The sequence below is a fragment of the Hirundo rustica genome, chromosome 21, assembly GCF_015227805.2.
Source record: "Hirundo rustica isolate bHirRus1 chromosome 21, bHirRus1.pri.v3, whole genome shotgun sequence".
Taxonomy (NCBI): Eukaryota; Metazoa; Chordata; class Aves; order Passeriformes; family Hirundinidae; genus Hirundo; species Hirundo rustica.
Window position 1 is genome coordinate 2,322,704 of NC_053470.1, and position 17,708 is coordinate 2,340,411.

The window sequence follows — 17,708 nt, forward strand, 5'->3', positions numbered from 1 at the left end:
CAGACTGGAATATGCAGAGGCTGTGACACAGCTCCCCAAGCAGCATTTCACTGAACAAACCTCCCTCCAACACTGTGGCTACAAACCGAGGTCCAAAGGCAGCACAGGAGCCTTCAGTGTCCCGTTCCACTGAGGTCACCTTTGGAGGCAGCACCTCGCCACAGAACACGTGGGATAAAGCCCAGCCCTAAAACAGAAGCTGCTAATGGTTCCTCCAGTTTATAGACAGGAAACATTTTAGGGAGAATCATGGAATTACAGCCCCAATAAGGGGAGAGGGAGGAAGAAGAGGTACAAGGTAAGGTCATGTCTAAGGAGGAGAGATCAGCTCACACACAAAGCCCCTGCACGTGGCCCAGATTAGCACTCACAGTTTGGAGTGATGGGATTGAATAGAGAAAATCTTCCTTCTCCACTAAGCCAAGCTCACCACTCTGCGTTTCTCTTCCTCTGACATATAACTACTGTAAAATAAAATATTGGTTTTTATAAAATAAAAAGTCACTGTACTGTACAACATCAGGGCATTAATTTTTACCCCACAGACTTCAGAAACGTTGTGTGTGTGTGTGTGTTACCAGCACAGTCCTTGTGTGGGCTTTGAAGTGATGCAATTTCCACAAGGCAGAAGGAACAACTCCAGCCTAAAATACTTGTGCCTTGTGCTCTTCCCCCTCCCTTGTATCCTGCCAAGTATCCTACGTTCCTGCAATCACAAGTAGCGGCTTCGACACGCGATATCACTCATCACCTTTTACAGATTCTGCAAACACTGTTTTCCCCAGAGAACATTCCCTGGTTTTAATTGTAAATAAGCTGAATCTTTTATCTGCGTTCTTCAAAAGCCAGGAAGATTTTCGATTCACTGAAGAAATAAAAGATTTTTACAACTCTGTGAGCAAACACATGAACATGGATTTCCATGTTTTGAAAGCTCACGGCCCATTCTGTAATTCCTCCATTGCTGTTCTTGAATGGCTCCCTCCCAATTACAGACACCCTCACACCCCATCTTCTCTAACAAGTGTGATACAGAAACTTTTCATCTATTCAACCTCCACTTTTCTAAATATTTGTTGGTGTGTGCACAAGGGCAGTAAAATCCTCAGCTGACACTTGCAGAGCCCTGCACAAGGCACTCAAAGACGCCCCACCACCTGATGTATTCTGCTCCAGGCTCTTTATTCCTCTCCATAATGGAGGAGAACAACTTGTCTCCTTCTCCCTCTCCAGCACAAGGCTGAGAGCTTTACAAGTTTATATTGGTGTGACTTAAAATGCTTTATTTGACAGTTTTATAAAGGGCATTAGAAACTGGAAATGAATGTGGGGGAGCTGAAATGTAACATGGCTCTCAGCTTTGGGGATACTGTTTTAAATTCTGCCCAAAGACACCAGTAAAGCATTTTGGCCTTCTTTCAACTAATAAATCCACTGTGCCATTTAGTACAACTGATGCTCTTTGTCTGAAGGAGATCCCACACCCCAGCCTGCAGACCTGCCTCTGGAGAAGTCCTCTCAAGGTTTCTCTGGTTTTCCAGGCTGGGTAAGGCTATTCCCTGAGTTTAGTCCCAACATCTGCAGAAGCTCGTCAAAAGTCACCTGGGAGGAATTTAAAAGATAGTTTTTAAGAACTGACCATTTAAGGATTTTCTTATAAAGACATCAAATTTATCCACTAAAGTCAAGAAGTAGATGAATTCTATGTGTTCTATATATTATTATATATCTATCTACAAATTGCCTCTTTTGCTCTTGCATCCATGATGTGACCATTTCATTAATGTCAATACTTATTATTATTGCACTGTATCATCACAGGATTTAAAAGCAGAACAAATGGACACTTAGAAACAGCAGCTGAAAGTTCATCTAGTCAGACCTGAAACACCCCAGGCTGCTCGAGGATCTCCCATCCATCCATCCATCCTGCCCCACACCCTGTGCACAACCACACAGAGCTCAGTGACAGCAGGACAGTGGCTGTTGTGGCTCAGATCAATACAGTGCAGTAAATAAAAATAAAAATTAAAAAATAATAATAAAAATAATGTTTCCTGCATTCTGCTTTGATAATGAACTACTGCTGCAAGTAGAAATCCAGTGATTACAATGTCAAGGGCTCACGCAGATTCTTAAAACTGCTCTACTTTGACTGAGCACATGTTAAGAGTTTACATTTATAAAAACACAAGTGTTTGAAGCAGGAAACAGTCAGGCTTCTCACAGCACGTTCATTCCCATCAGGGGGATGCAGCCAACACCAGCTCCTCACCTGGTTTTGCAGCTCCACACACAAATGCAGGGGGTGTGAAAGCTGAGTGGGGGCAGGATCCAGGGGTGATCCATGAATTTACCTGATGGATCACCTGGAATTCAGTCACCTTGTGCCAAGCCACACCCTGGGACTGGTTACTGGCACCACTGAGCACCACAATTGCGGAATTAAGACTGACATTCCATGGCAGTGACTGTTTCCTCTGGGAATTGCTGCAAAGCTGGAAGAGCCGTTGTGACAGGACAGCCATTTCTATTCACAAAGATAAATCCTTTATTTAGTAAGAATTATCTACACACAGATGAAGGACAGGAGTCGGGGTAAGGAGTCTTCCAGGGGAAGGGTTACACAATCTCATCTCAACAGATCTTTCTGGGTTGTTTTGGAGCACGTCACTTTCCTGTACATTTACATTTCCATTCCGAAAAGAAACTTGAACAAAATCCCAGTGTTGAGAGATATAGGTAACTCTAACTCCACGGAACAGAAGAGCTGAGATAACCTGAGGCATCATCTGCAAGGAGTAAGCTTTGAACATCCACTGGGAAAAAGCAAAACCTCCCTGCCAGTAACTCATTAAGTTTCTTAACTTAGAGGTTAAAATAGCCCAAATTTTGTGTTGTGACTTGATATCCTGAACCTAAAAAACGTTTTTACCTGGGAACTAGGATTGATTTCTGTAAGTTCACAGTTAACAGATCACTACACACTGCGAGCAGCAGCCCCTTTTTAACATCCATTTTCTACAAACACATTTCCTCTAAAAACAGAAAACGAAGAAAAAAAAATTTAAATGTCTTTTTCTAGTCTAACATTCCAGGCAAAGATTTTATAATGGCAATAGATAACCTGAATTTTGAAAAACAACCAGCTACGAGTCCAGAATATGAAAAGCTGCTGTTTAGAGAAGGGATGTTTCAGTTTGCAGCAGAGCAGAATTACCAAGATCCACTGAGGCTGGGAGAGAGCCCCCAAATCAATCTGCTTCTGTGAGAACTGTAAGGCTTTTCTGAGAGGGGCCAGGCAGATTGTCCTAAGGGTCACCACTCTCCCATTCAGTGCTTTAAGCATCTGCTTCAGTGGTGACACCCTGGAGTCACAGCACAGGAATAAAACCTCAAAATTTAAATGAAAAAAATTTTAAAAAGAGCACAAGTTTGACTTTGCAGCAGACAGGAGACTCACCCAGTATTGCTGCTGCTTTTCCATAACAATTCACCCCAATACAGCCACCACCAAGCCAGGAATGTTGTATCAACTCCATGACATGGGAAAGTTTTCAGTCATCTCCAGAAACTCGCTGCAGTTCTTTAAAATATTTATTCACATATTCTATGTATGAGTGGCCTCTTGTTTCAGGAACTGCCTTTGTCCAGAGTTCCCTCCAGCCATTCCATTTGAAGTTGGACAGAGCTGCAGCACATCCACTGGCACCAAAAGGATGGCAGAGACAGGTAATGGCCTTAGAGCTGCACCAAACTTACAGATCCAAACAATTATTGCTCATTCCTGGCATTTACCACCTGAAAACCATCCTCATTCCAAACCTATAATGCCCACGACACTCAGTCCTTGCAAAGCCCATCCCCAGTGATAAAATCCATCAGCTTTCATCTGAAATTGTTCCTCACAAACACAACCAAACTTGGCACTAAAGTGATTTTTGATTCCAGACATTTCACAGACAATTCCCAATTCTGTGCACCCTGTTGGGACCTTCTGGGATGTCCAAGCCCTGGAACATGGAAAACTTTTCATTGAGAAAACCTCTTTCCCTCCACATTTCAGATGAGAGTTATTTCTCATCTCTGTGCCAAAAATCTTAGGATAAAAATACTATTTACAGTCTTTGCCTGTTACCTGCTACATGAACAGCAGACAGATTAATTCCAAAAATCAGCTCTTGCAGAACAGGGGAAGAGCCATAGTTTGGGGTTTGTCATGATGCAGGAAAGGGAGATTCCTCATAAATAAGTTTTTCAATAAACTTTTGCCATTTCTGGCAGCTGGGAGATAACTGCACCATACCAGTGCCCTCACTGCTCTCAGCAGCTCAACCAGGAGACAATTCGGGAAAATGAAGGGAGGGTTGTAAGCTGGAATTCTGCACTGCCACTACATTAACTGGACTTCACTTTGCTTCTGCACCCCAAGCATGAAAATTAAAGTGCTTTTAGTATAATTTTTAACTGGAGACTGATGCCAGGTTGTTTTTTCACCCACCATTTTAAGAGAGAGAAAATAAGTAACTAGCAAAGGTTTCACTCCTTTTAAGTTATATTCCTATTTTTAGTTGTAGGGGAGGGTATTACAAAAAAGTAAATGCTATTTGCAATTAAATTTCCAGAAGCACCAAATTCAGCCTTTCCCTGGTGCCCACACTGAGAAATCTTGCATCTGATTTACAAACGTAATTATATCAGTGTAATTATACCGGTGTAATTCCCCAGAAATAACAAAGTTATTTTTCAGCATCCAAGAGAAAGATTTTAATTCTTGAATTCGGCATGAAGAATTACACCAGGATAGCTGGTGCTAGAGAGATGGTGAATTTCCCTGGAGAGGCAAGGCCTAAAAACACAAGCCTGTTGTGGCAGGATGACCCTGGCTGGATGCTGGGAGCCCACCCAGCCTCTCCCTCCCAGCTGGGCAGAGAGAACATCCTGAAAGGCTCCTGGGATGAGGCACTGAGCAATTACTGTCATGGGCATAACAGACTCCACTTGGGGAAATTATCTTCATTTACTGTGAATTAGAAGTGTGAGCTGGGTAATGAGAAAATGAAACAAAATCTCAAAAACACCTTCCTCCCATCCCTGCCTTCTTCCCGGGCTCAACTTCCCTTCAGAATCCCCCTCCTCCTTCCAAGCATGCAGGGGGTGGGGAATGGGGTCTGTAGTCAGCTCATCACATTGTTCCTGCTGCTCCTTCCTCCTCATTCTCTTCCCTTGCCCCAGGGTGTCTTTTCCAGGTGTCCTCTTGCCACAGGGTGCAGTCCTTCAGGAAAAGGCTGCTCCAGCATGGGTCCTCCATGGGGTCACAGCAAACCTGCTCCACCACAGGCTCCTCTCTCCAAGGGTCCTGCCAGGAGCCTCATCCAGTGTGGGCTTCCCCCAGGGTCAGAGCCTTGCCTGGGAACATCCCCCTGATTCCAGCATGGGCTCCTTCCTGGGCTGCAGGTGCATCTCTGCTCCATCCAGGGCTGCAGGTGCATCTCTGCTCCATCCAGGGCTGCAGGTGCATCTCTGCTCCATCCAGGGCTGCAGGTGCATCTCTGCTCCTTCCTGGGCTGCAGGTGCATCTCTGCTCCATCCAGGGCTGCAGGTGCATCTCTGCTCCATCCAGGGCTGCAGGTGCATCTCTGCTCCATCCAGGGCTGCAGGTGCATCTCTGCTCCTTCCTGGGCTGCAGGTGCATCTCTGCTCCTTCCTGGGCTTCATCCAGGGCTGCAGGTGTATCTCTGCTCCATCCAGGGCTTCATCCAGGGCTGCAGGTGTATCTCTGCTCCATCCAGGGCTTCATCCAGGGCTGCAGGTGTATCTCTGCTCCTTCCAGGGCTCCTTCCTGGGCTGCAGGTGCATCTCTGCTCCATCGTGGACCCCCATGGGCTGCAGGAAATCTCAGCTCCAGCACCTGGAGCTCCTCGTGCCCCTCCGTCTTCACTGCCTCATGTCTGCAGGGCTGTTGCTCTCCCAGGTTCCCACTCCTCTGTCTGGCTGCAGTTGCTCTTACCCTTACAAGGCTTTTCCTCCCTTCCCAAATCCGTGATCTCAGCAGTGCATTGCCCTGGTGGTGATGTGCTCAGCCTTGGCTCTTCTGGCACCTTCTCCCAGACATGACCCTGCAGCCCCCACCCAAACCGGCACCCTCAGTGTCCTGCAGGTCCCAAAGACTGAGGTTTCCTCCCACTGGAGAAGTTTTGGCTGTTGAAATGAGCAGATTAATATAGCAATGCTTTCAGCATTATCCAGGTCATTTTCTCATACATTAATGAGATAATAGAAATTTATGGAAGTCTTTATTGAATCTTAATTGCTCCCTAAGACCATGACTGAACTAGAAAGAATGACTGCATTCTGCTTTGACTGCTACAGCAGATGCTGATGATACAGAATCCTGAACTCAGATTTGCTCATTTTTCACTTTAAAATACTGTTAGTTTTCCTTTACAATAGTACCAATCCATTTCCTGATAGTGCAGTATGAAAGGTCCTTCTGAAAGGTGAGAGGGGTGATTCCAATATTTAGTTTGCTACTAGAAGCCTAATATTTTGTTCAGCCTGTTCTTAATCTTTACAGGGAAGATTTTAAACCAGAACACCACTGAAGAATTTAAAAGGCATCTTCCTCAGTGGCAAATGAGCTCAAATTAGCCTAATTACAATTAAAAGATGACGCATTTATCAAACATCAATGATGAGAAATAACGTAAATCAAGGACAAGTCTGTTTACAATTTAATAATCCACATCAGGCGACTACCAGGAGAATTTACCAATGCCTAAAAATTGCCATAAATTACACCCTTGGTTGAGAAGTTTGAAGTTTTTGAAAAAGCTCAGCTGTTGTAGATGCCACTGAATATTAGAGATTCCTAAAGATGCAAAAATAGAACTCCTTTGGTTGAAATTATGTCCCTCTGTGAAAACTGTAAAATCCAAAAATTGCAAAACCCAGAAGTTTTCGAATGCTGACTTAAAAACAAGAGCTGCATTTCCCTGTATTCTTGTGCATTTTTAACCTGCTATACAAGATCCAGGATCCTATTCAGCATGAACAGTTCCCACAGCCTTTCACACTGTTGATAATTTCTTCTTCTAGCTTCTTCCTTTCCTCCTCTTTGGACGTCTGGCTGTTTCTCTCCTCCCAGCTGGGGTGGTTGTGGCTGTGGAGCACTTTGCTGCTCTGTGTGTGCCACATCTCATAGTAGAGATTGCTGGGACTGGCCAGGAGCTCTGCGTGCGTGCCACGTTCTGCGACTTTACCCTGCAAAACAAGGGCAGGAATCAGCAATCCACATCCCCACATCTTTAGGAATAGGCCAGCCACAGTTGCCCAGTATGGATTAGAGCAGTTATTAATGAGGAGGAGCTTGGAACAGCAAGGAAGGATTGACTGCAAAGCGCACTCAATTGTGTGGGCACTGCCAGCTGAGAACAAGGAGCTGTGCTCTTCTCAGACTGCAGTGCCTTTTGTCCATCTGGACAAAATCTAAAGCCCCCCAGCAAGGAAAGTTTTCCAATCTAAACTTGAGGAGTTATCTGGAGTAAATGTGGACATCTGTATGAGGAGCAAGGTGTTCAACTACCCCTGCAAAGGTCACATGAATGTACCAAAATAAATAGGTATTTGTCTTTGCTCGGTCACAGACACACACGAAGAAGCTCAAAGAGAAGAGCAGACAGAGAGGGGTTTGTATCAGACAAGCAAAGCACATCCAAGATCAAATCCTGAATGCAATTAGTGTAAACTGTGTTTTTATGGGGGCTTTGTAGCGTGTGTCACTGCAAGCACAACCATGAAAACTGTGTGAGCAGCTCAGTTCTCTGGGCTGTTCTTGGAGCAGAGATGATTTATGGACTAACAGCATGGAAAGGAAGAGTTGGAGAGAATTCCATGAGAATTCCAATGCCCCAGAGGAAGTACCACCACTCTTCAAAAAACCAAACTCATTTTTTACTTTGAGAGACACATTCACTGACTTCAAATTAAACTAACATATTGACTCATTCTCCAGCTACTTTTCCTTCTGGGACAGGAGGGCATTATACAGACAACCACATGGATTTGGTATCAGTTCTAAATTTTGATCTACAATTAAATCTACCTCCTCGTGACTTCTGCTAATGGACAAGCTGAGAAAAAACTTGAGTCTTGGCACTTCTATTAGTAGCTGTGCCAGTGGAATCTGAACAAACGTACACTTGATCAACAGAACTGCAGAATTTACTTAAATCCTTTAAGTGATTAATTTGGACTAGAGACCATGTTTTGAATCATGGCTTTTTTTTTTTTAGTAACTCGACCAATCCTCAAAAATGGAACTTCTCTGCTCAGCTCCACAGCATCAGGATTTGCATCATTAGTCCAACGTTTACTCGCTCAGGAATGATTCTGATTTTACCTCAGCAAAGGTGCTGGAGTTGTGATTCCATGATTACCATTGCTAAGCAAAAGCAGCCACAATCACCCTGTCTCGTCCCTGCTCCTGAGCCTTATTTACCTGGCTGTTAACACATCAATCCTGCTGGGATGGCAGCAGCACGGGGCAGCGCTGCCTCCCTCATCCACAATTCCATCCTTCAGCAAAGGGAGCGCCCTGGCTCCCTCACAGTGCGAGGCTGTGCTTTTATTTTTATTTTAACAGTTACCCTACAACACAAAACACGCTCTTAGGAAGCTGTGAAAACTTGCATGGAAAACAAAAAGCTGCCAATTGCCTTGTGACATGTTACAAGATGTTTGTGAGGTGTTTTAAGGCGTACTTGTAGGAAGGATACACCTTAGGAGAGAGTTTTTCGGCAAAAGCTGAAACAACAAAGCAGATCAAAACCAAATAAAAACTCCACGGAGCACTGCAAGTGATTTATTCCACTATTTCATTTGAAAAACTCATATAAAGCTGAGTTTTTTGTAGCAAATGTCACTATTTCATAAGGTACGGTTCTAATTGTCCATGAAATCATTGAATGTGGTGTAAGAACAATTTATTTGCTTTTAGATGTGTATTTTAAGTCACTAAAGACACCTATGAGCACAAGCTTATAAATAGCAACTGATAAAAATGAATGCAGAGATAAATTTAACATCTATTATCAGTAGATTAGAGCACTGTACTTTCAGCATTATCAGTTAAAAGAATAATTATGAAGTTATCGTAAGGACATTTGTTTATTTTAAATCTCTCCCAGATATGGATAATAGAGAAAAAAATGGACTTCGAACGAGCATGAGGTAACAGCTGAACACTGATATTAGGGAATCAAATGTTGAAACATGTTGTTTTTTCCTTAGAAAAGAAGCCTACAAAAAGGGAACAATCACACTTTTCTACAGGTACAACAGAGAATGGTGCTCAGATTTTTAACATAATTAGGTTGAACAATCCTGCAATAGCTCTACCTGCATGGAAACAGAACATGCTGTCCTCTCTCCACCGAGAGGAATAAATGGATGGATGTGAAAAACAGACACTGAGCAATGAGAGTGAAGCATAAATTGGGGGAACACATTAGGAAACTGGACAGAAGCATGCAAAAAGTTAAATTAAAAACATGCAACAGTAAGGCATAAAAACAACAACATACAAGACAGTCACACATGCCAAGCTTGGGCTGGAATTTTCAAACACGGTTCATTTCCAAAGAAAAAACTTCCAGCAGCTTGGTGGGAGTGTTAACAATTCAAAGTGGACAGACAGAGTCCTTAAACCCAACTGTGACACGATGTGAAAGTCACCCAGCACCACGTGAGCCCTCACCTGATCCAGCACGATGATCTCATCCGCATCCACCACCGTGGACAACCTGTGAGCAATGAAAATCGACGTCCGGTGCTTCACCATGTCCCTCATGGCTTTGAGAATGTTCTGCAAGATTGGAAGAGACACAAACTCTCAGTCCTGAGTGAGATGAGGAGAAATAAAATGCTGCTGGGAATATGCAAATCGCTGTAAATAAGTTTTGAAAATCATCTCTGGTACTGCTACAGCTTCCCAATAACAAACAGCCATGAGTATGTACAGGAGAAACAGAAGGGTCCCAAACATGAAATATCTGTGGTTTTGCTAAAGCCTCAAACAACAACAACAAAAAGCTTGTATTCACAGAAAAACACAGCTATCCCCAGGGACAAAGGAAGAGACGTGTCATTTCATTTCAGGAAAAACTTCCCCACGGAGCCATGCTACACTAGCAGCAAACAGCAGTAAAAGCATCTGAAAATAAGAACTCCTCGTGGTTGTAATATTAATGCTTTCCCACGATTGTTAAAGGAAAAAAACCCTCTCAGTATTATGCCAATGTGGAACAAAGGCAGAGCAATTCTGGGAATTATCTATCAGTGTTTCCTTTGTGAGCTCTATGCCACCTTCCAAACCACATCCCCCTGCACGGAGCACTGATCAGGAATTTGTGACCTCACTACTGTAAGTGAAGTGTCCACTTTATTTCCCTGATATTTTTGTCAGAAAACATTTCCATTCCCAGGCATACTCCTGTGGAAAAGCCTCATTTTGATCTGCTGTCTTCCAAGTGCATTTCTACTCTGAATCTCTTGCATAGACACAGCAAAACAAGAGAGGAAAAATCTGAGAACTGAGTGTGATATGAACATTTCTGGCCCACGAGGAAGCTGTGCTACATTTCAGTGCTGTGCTGTATGGATGTACAGTTCATCCTTTGGATTCTCTGCATCTGGAAAATGGAAGTAATTTAATGATTACAGGCCAATAAATTCACTCGATAATCTGCGTAAGTGAACAGAGCCGTAGCTTAGCTCGGTTTTGATGACATTAGTTTGGGAAATTACTGCTGGTGCTGAGAGTTTTGTGCTTAAGCAAAGATGTTGTTCCAAGGGCTGATGCGGCTCTCGTCACAGTGTCACCACAGCCATGTCACAGCCCCTCCTGAGGAGTGAACACAGATGAACACCAGCACTGCAGTCACACCGACCTCACCCGCATCTACTGCACAACAAACAAAGGGGGGTTTGTCCTGCATCATGTCCCAACTATTTAGAAGGCTTTTTTGATGGATGCTAGATGGCATCTAAACACCTTCTGAAGTGGCCAAGCTTCCCACTTCATGGCCACCTGCACCAGCTTCAAGGGAAGAATGTGTCCAGGTGAAAATATGCCAGAGACAGCTGATATTCCTCACTATCTCCAGGTGGATGGACTGAGCAGCTCTGCTCTTTAGGACAACACCTTAGACACAGCATCACCTAATGATACTGAGAAAACACTTGAAAAAGAACAGAATTCTGAGAAGAAAAGAACATCAGAATCAAACATCATTGCATCACTTAAATTTTAGAATTATAACAGTTTACCTCTTCTGTAATTGAATCTAAAGATGATGTGGCTTCATCATAGAGAAAAATATGTGGGTCCTTTAACATTGCTCTAGCAATTGCAACTCTTTGTTTTTCTCCTCCTGAATGAGGGGAAAAGAGGGGAAAAAAAAGAAAAAAGATTAAGTTACAATTGTGATAGTCTAAATTCAACAGCAGACATGATTTTTGAGGGCTGGCTGTTGGCTTTTTTCTTTTTTAATAGACATTACAGTCACTGCTGACAATTGTCTGACATGTTACATAAGATAGCACACAAGTTCCTGCTCCCTGGTAAATTTAGTGATTCAAGATTACTCATCCTTTTGGAAAAGGACAGAGAACTATTTTGTATCTGCTCCAAGGCAAGTCTGACACAGGTGAGTAACAATGCTGTACAGTTACTCACTCTGTACACCTGGGAGTAGGAGCACATTCACCTGGCCTAAGCTCTGCTCCATCCAGTAACTCTGCACACACAAACCCAGTTTTCTTTCACCACTGCTCTGCCCACATCTGCTGTATTGGATTTCAGGCATCCTGCTCACACACTGTGTCTTTCAGGTCTTTTCTTGATATTCATCCAACTTCCCATCCCATAATGGCAAATTTCACTCAAGAACAGTTAATACTGTACTGAAAACCACCTTCAGCCTGCAATCTACAGCCTGGTGGTTTCTGATACAACCCAGCTTCAGACTACTTTCCTTCCTAAACAATTCTTACAGCCAACATCTACTCAAGAATAACTCAGGGCAACTTTTACAGACAGGAAAACAGGTGCATTTGAGAACTTAAAATCTGCTAAACATTTGGTACGCGACGCAAACACGTCACATTTGTGCACTTGTCCTCCTTTGTTTTATTCAAGACTTCAAAACATTCCATTTAATACTATTATATTCTTGTTAATGTTCCATTCCTATCAGGAGAGAACATGCTTTCCTAAACCATTTAAAAGGCTGGTGGTAGTGCTGCAGTTCACATTTTAAACTGCCTTTGGCAGAACTCAGGAGCAATTAGAACTGTATGATTTACCCAGTCTGTTTTAGTGTGCTCTCCCTCCCCTGTACAGAATCTTCAAAACCCACAGCTTGACGATATCCATGTTTGAAAGACAGATTTCAGTAACCAGATCCCTCCTATTTGCAGCAGATCCACTTGTCTCATGTTGTTCCCCATTCACGCTCAGGGCAGCAGCACATTCACAAAGTCAGGGATTTGGGGCTGTTGCAGCTCTGCCTATTAGACATCTATTACACAACACTGATGTGGGTTCTACTTGGAACAACCCAAACAACTTGTTTTTCATTCTTTATTCTTGATGAATCAATCCTCGAGAACAGTAAGAACTGCACGAAACGCTACGTCACCATTTAAATTGGCAAATCTGTCATTGCAGCTAAAATTTTGTTTTTCCATTGTGCACATAAACCCCTGGATTTTAAAGAGAACCACTTCAATTCACACAGCTTTTACTCACCCTATTCCTGCCACAAAATAACAGAACAAATCAGGACTTTGTGTTCTCCTTACACATGAAGAAGCCTCACCCAACTTAAAAAAAACAAACCACAAACTGATTCTGAAATGAATCCAACACATATCTTTATAAGAATTTAGGGAGCCAATCTACTATTGAGAGAACTATAGATTCCAATTAGCACTAGCTTTTTACAGAGCCTTCCATTTGATATCTCCAGTCCTTTGAACAATGACACCATTTCTGAGAGCTCTGGCCTGAGACTCCTGTACCCTGGCTGCACACATTCCTGAAGCTTGTTTACTACTGGTATTTGTTGATACTCACCTAATTGTTGAAAATAAGAAACTGGAGCTGCTCTTTCAGCGACAGATGCCTACTCAGAGCTCAAAAGAATTCCACTGTCTTTCTCCTGATTATTTTACATACTCTTTCTTCTTTAAATACAAACAAGGCAGGAAAAGAACACAATCCCCTTACCTTTCTCAACACCACCTTTGTGGAGGCACTGGCAGGTGGGTGCTTATGACCATCCCAGTGGCAGCACAGACTGAAGGATGGAGGAAAGGCAGAACCCATTTTCAGAAAGGCTCCGTTACAGGAGTCTCGGGGTCAGAAGGAAACTCCAGCCCACCCACACACAATGCTCCAGACTCAGAAAAGGACACAGAATCACGCAGGTTGGAAAAAACCTCACAAGACCAGGGAGCCCAACTGTTCCCCCAGACACCACTGTCCCATGTCCCCAAGTGCCACATCCACATGGCTGTTAAATCCCTCCAGGCATGAGGAGTCCACCACTGCCCCGAGCAGCCCGATCAAGCCTTTGGGTGAAGAATTTTTTCCTAAAATCCAATCTAAACCTCAACATAAGGTTAAGGCTTTGAGCAACCTGGTCTAGTGAAAGATGCTGCTGCTCGCAGCAGGAGGGTTAGTTTAGATGATTTTTAGCAGGTTCCCTCCAACTGAAACGATTCTATTCTTCTATAAACACCAAGACATTTCAAACCTATTGTCAGTCAAATCCTCTTTCTAGCAATTACTAGTGTGGGGAGACAGGCAAGACAAATCTTTCATTGTTAGCACGATTCTCTTCAGCTCTGCCAGTACCTATTTAGCACCTTCTATTCCCTCACCCAGATCTGTGCTTCACATATTTTATTTCCTTTCTAGGTCCCTGCATAATCCCCTTCTGCAGCATGCACACTTTCTCCTGCACACACATTCTGGATACAGGCTGTATCCTCTGATCCCCTGTTTCAAAGGCACCAGGATTCCTGACTGCAGCAGCTGCAGAGAAAGAAATCCCCCTAAAAACTGCCTTTGCAACAGGCAGCACCTCTGTCTGCACCCACTGCACCCCTCAGCACGAGGGCCCAAAGCACACATAAAGTTGCCAATTCTAGTCCACTACCCAAACAGATAATGAGAAAAATCATTTTTACTTAGATGCACCTCCAGCCTCACTTATAATCTCCTTTAACACTATCCCCTGAAAATACCTTCCTTTGAATATCTTGCAGACTACAGCTGCCTTAAACTGCAGACCTTCCTATTAATATTTAGCCTATACAGGTAGGTATTTTGGGCTCCTCTCTACAAGGACATTGAGGGGCTGTAGTGTGCCCAGAGACGGGAACAGAGCTGGGAAAGAGTCTGGAACATAAATCCTATGAGGAACGGCTGAAGGAACTGGGAGGGCTCAGTCTGGAGAAAAGGAGGCTCAGGTGGGACCTTCTGGGTCTGCACAACTCCCTGACAGGAGGGGACAGCCAGGTGGGGATCAGGCTCTGCTCCAGGGCACAGAATGAGAGGAAATGACCTCAATCTGTTCCACAGGAGGTTCAGGTTGGATGATAGGAAGGATTTCTTCACTGAAGGGTCATGCACTGGAATACACTGCCCAGGGCAGCGGTGGAGTCACCATCTCTGGAAGCGTTCCAAAAAGGAGCGGACGTGGCCCTTGGTGACGTGGTTAAATGGGCACGGTGAGATTCAGTCAAAGCTTGCACTTGATCTTGGAGATCTTCTCCCACCTTAATGATTCTGTGTTACGAGCTAAATAAGCTAAAAGCAAACCCGAGCGCTAAACTCTGCACAAAACTTTGAGGCAGCAAAAGGAACACAAAGGAGCTGGCAGCCAACCTGAGAGCTTGAGTCCTCGCTCCCCAACCTGGGTGTTGTAGCCGTTGGGCATCCTCAGGATGGCGTCGTGGATCCCCGCCAGCCTGGCCACCGCGTACACCTCCTCCGCCGTGGCCGCCGTGTTCCCGTAGAGCAGGTTGTAGTAGATGGTGTTATGGAAGAGAACAGCGTCCTGCATTGGTGGGAAGCATGTTTCAAGTAAGAAACCACGAACAGCAGCTTTGAAACTGTCCCCAGCCCATGAAAAAAAAAAAAACATCAGTGCAGAACGGCTTGTATTTTTCTTTACGAAGCCTGAAGGTAAAAGTGTTTGGGGAAATTTCCCAAAAAAGGGATTAATGTATTTTGTGTCCTAAATATGTATGTCATGCATACTTTCACCACTTTGCTAACTCATTACGGGTGGTAATCAACTATAAAGCTAAATCATATAAAGCTGGAGGCAGTTTCTCATGGGGAGGTTTAAACACATTTCAGAAATTGGATCTATATGATGATGCACATAAAAACATAATATTTCCTGGGGGGGAAAAAGTCGAGTTTCTTTGAAAGTCACCATGCAACACCACAGCATTAGGACTGGCCTTCACTGAACCAGTGCCAGATACTGAGAATTACTATCACAAGAGACTAGGATTACTGTTACAATGGTCTGTCTGTGGAGAAGGAAACATGGAATACCTGAGGCACAACTCCTATTGCCTTTCTCAGACTTTCCAAACTGACATCTTGGATATTCTGTCCAGCAACATAAATATTTCCTTTCTGAGGTTCATAGAAACGAAATAATAGCCTCACAATGGTGCTTTTCCTGGAATTGAAAAGAATTGAAGTTAATGTTACATCCTGGTTTGCCATTTACAATCTCCAATCGGAACTGATGTACAAACAAAATTAATGAAAAGCAAACAAAAGCGGCACAACATTTAAGAAATTAAATTCTGCATTGATTGGCATATTTAGTCCATTTACCCACCCTGACCCACTACCTCCTACAATGGCCACTTTCTTTCCTGCAGGGACTTCAAAGGACACTCCAGCAAGGACTTTCTGCCCTTCCAGGTATTCAAAATGCACATTGTCAAAGGCGATGGAAGCAGTCTGGGGGGTGATCTGCAGGGGTGGAGCCAGCTCTTTGTCCTGTGAAAAGAAGAGTTCCACTTTATCTGCTGCCCAGAAATTATCTCCAACACTGGAACGAGTTCAACAGTCCCTTTCCCACCTCGGAAAAAGGCAAACAGACACTTCAGCTCAGATATGTGGAAAACAACCAGAATTTGCTGCACAAGCGACATTGGTTTGCTCTTCCTTTTCCCCAAAGGAGATAAAAATTCCTGCTGTAAACACTCAGCCTCATAACTTCTCTTGCAATATATTCTGCATCATTAATTACCAATAAAAATTTAAGCACGAGGCATGAATACTTAAATAAAAAAATCTCAATATAAACACAGCTTCCATTAAGCAATTTTTGCTTCTCTGCAAGAAGAAAGAAAATCAACTGCTATAGCAGTAACAGCACTTAAAGAGGAGGCAGAACAGCAACCTCACACATAACAACTCTTTCATGAATAGAAATTAAACCTGGAAGATCAGAACGTGGTGAAATGATGGCATTGCCACAAACAGCCCTGTTAAATGCCCTTTAGGAAATGACTTTAGGAAAAGAAGCTACTACTTACTTTAATCTTGGTATCTACACTGAGCAGTGTAAACAAGGTATTCATATCTATCAGTGCTTGTCTTGTCTCTCTGTACACTGTTCCCAGGAAGTTTAGGGGCAGAGAAAGCTGGAACAGCAATCCATTCACCATTACCAGATCTCCAACAGAAAGGCTGCCTTAAAAGGGGTGTGAGAGAATAAGGAGACTTGAAGGGTTTTCCTTTTAGGTTGCACCAAAAGAAAGAATCAAGTCAATCAAACATAATTTCTTTCATCCCATTTCTAAACCCAGATGTTTAAATAGCAAACAAAACCCCAGAACCCATACCCAGATTTCATACAGTGGTGCCTGAAACGAATGGCAATGTTTGTGTGGATTTCACTTTTAAAAAGATGTAATAGCACTGGCAAATGAGGCAAGCAGCATATACAGTAACAGATTGTAAAATCCAGAGAGGCCTAAGAAAGTTAAAGGGGGAGGAAATAATCTATGGAAGCACAAATCAGGAAAGAATCTTAAGTACAATTACAGACAAATCCAAATGATAGAATTTGTCATGATCAAGAGAGAGCTTTCACACTGTGTGTACCACAGAGCTGCTAAAAACACACTGGGAACCTCTGGGCACGTCGGTAGCAAACGGGCTGATCAAGGGAAAACTCAGGATGTCACAGCAGCTAAAGGTAAGTGGCAGGTCAGTCCAGCTGAAACAGGCCCAGAAAGATGATTTAAAGCTAAATTTCTACCATCCTGCTTCAAGCTGCTCCAAATCTTCCTAAGAACAGCCATAAACTGCAACTACTGACTGATCTGTTCAGAGTAACCCCTCCCTGCCCCGGCAGCTTTAAAAAGGGCAAAGCAGATGCAAGAAAGAGCACATGGTATAAAGGTCTGCCCTTCAAACACTTCTGGATGTTAACAGTCTTTAAAGCATCATTATTTTTACTCTAAAACCACCTTGCCTTAGCAGAGCTATCCCAATTCTGTATTTGAAGCTCGCACTGTGTCTTCCTAATCAAGCAGGCTTTACTTTATGTAGTAAATTAGACAAGTACAGAACAGATGGAAGCAATTCTTTTAATAATGTG

At 43.3% G+C, this 17,708-nt stretch overlaps 1 protein-coding gene across 1 annotated transcript in view; it reads right to left on the reverse strand.

Annotated features, from left to right (window-relative positions):
• Nucleotides 1-2,527: 2,527 nt before the first annotated feature.
• The window catches only part of ABCB7 (ATP binding cassette subfamily B member 7), a 39,354-nt gene continuing 24,173 nt past the window's right edge, over nucleotides 2,528-17,708 (reverse strand). Inside the window, exons 10-16 of the mRNA XM_040084009.2 lie at nucleotides 16,639-16,796; nucleotides 15,933-16,096; nucleotides 15,638-15,767; nucleotides 14,957-15,128; nucleotides 11,329-11,432; nucleotides 9,758-9,865; nucleotides 2,528-7,263 (exon numbers count right to left, since the gene is read on the reverse strand). Coding sequence (XP_039939943.1) covers nucleotides 7,045-7,263; nucleotides 9,758-9,865; nucleotides 11,329-11,432; nucleotides 14,957-15,128; nucleotides 15,638-15,767; nucleotides 15,933-16,096; nucleotides 16,639-16,796 — 1,055 coding nt within the window. The 3' untranslated portion in view covers nucleotides 2,528-7,044. The remainder of the gene's footprint in view (nucleotides 7,264-9,757; nucleotides 9,866-11,328; nucleotides 11,433-14,956; nucleotides 15,129-15,637; nucleotides 15,768-15,932; nucleotides 16,097-16,638; nucleotides 16,797-17,708) is intronic.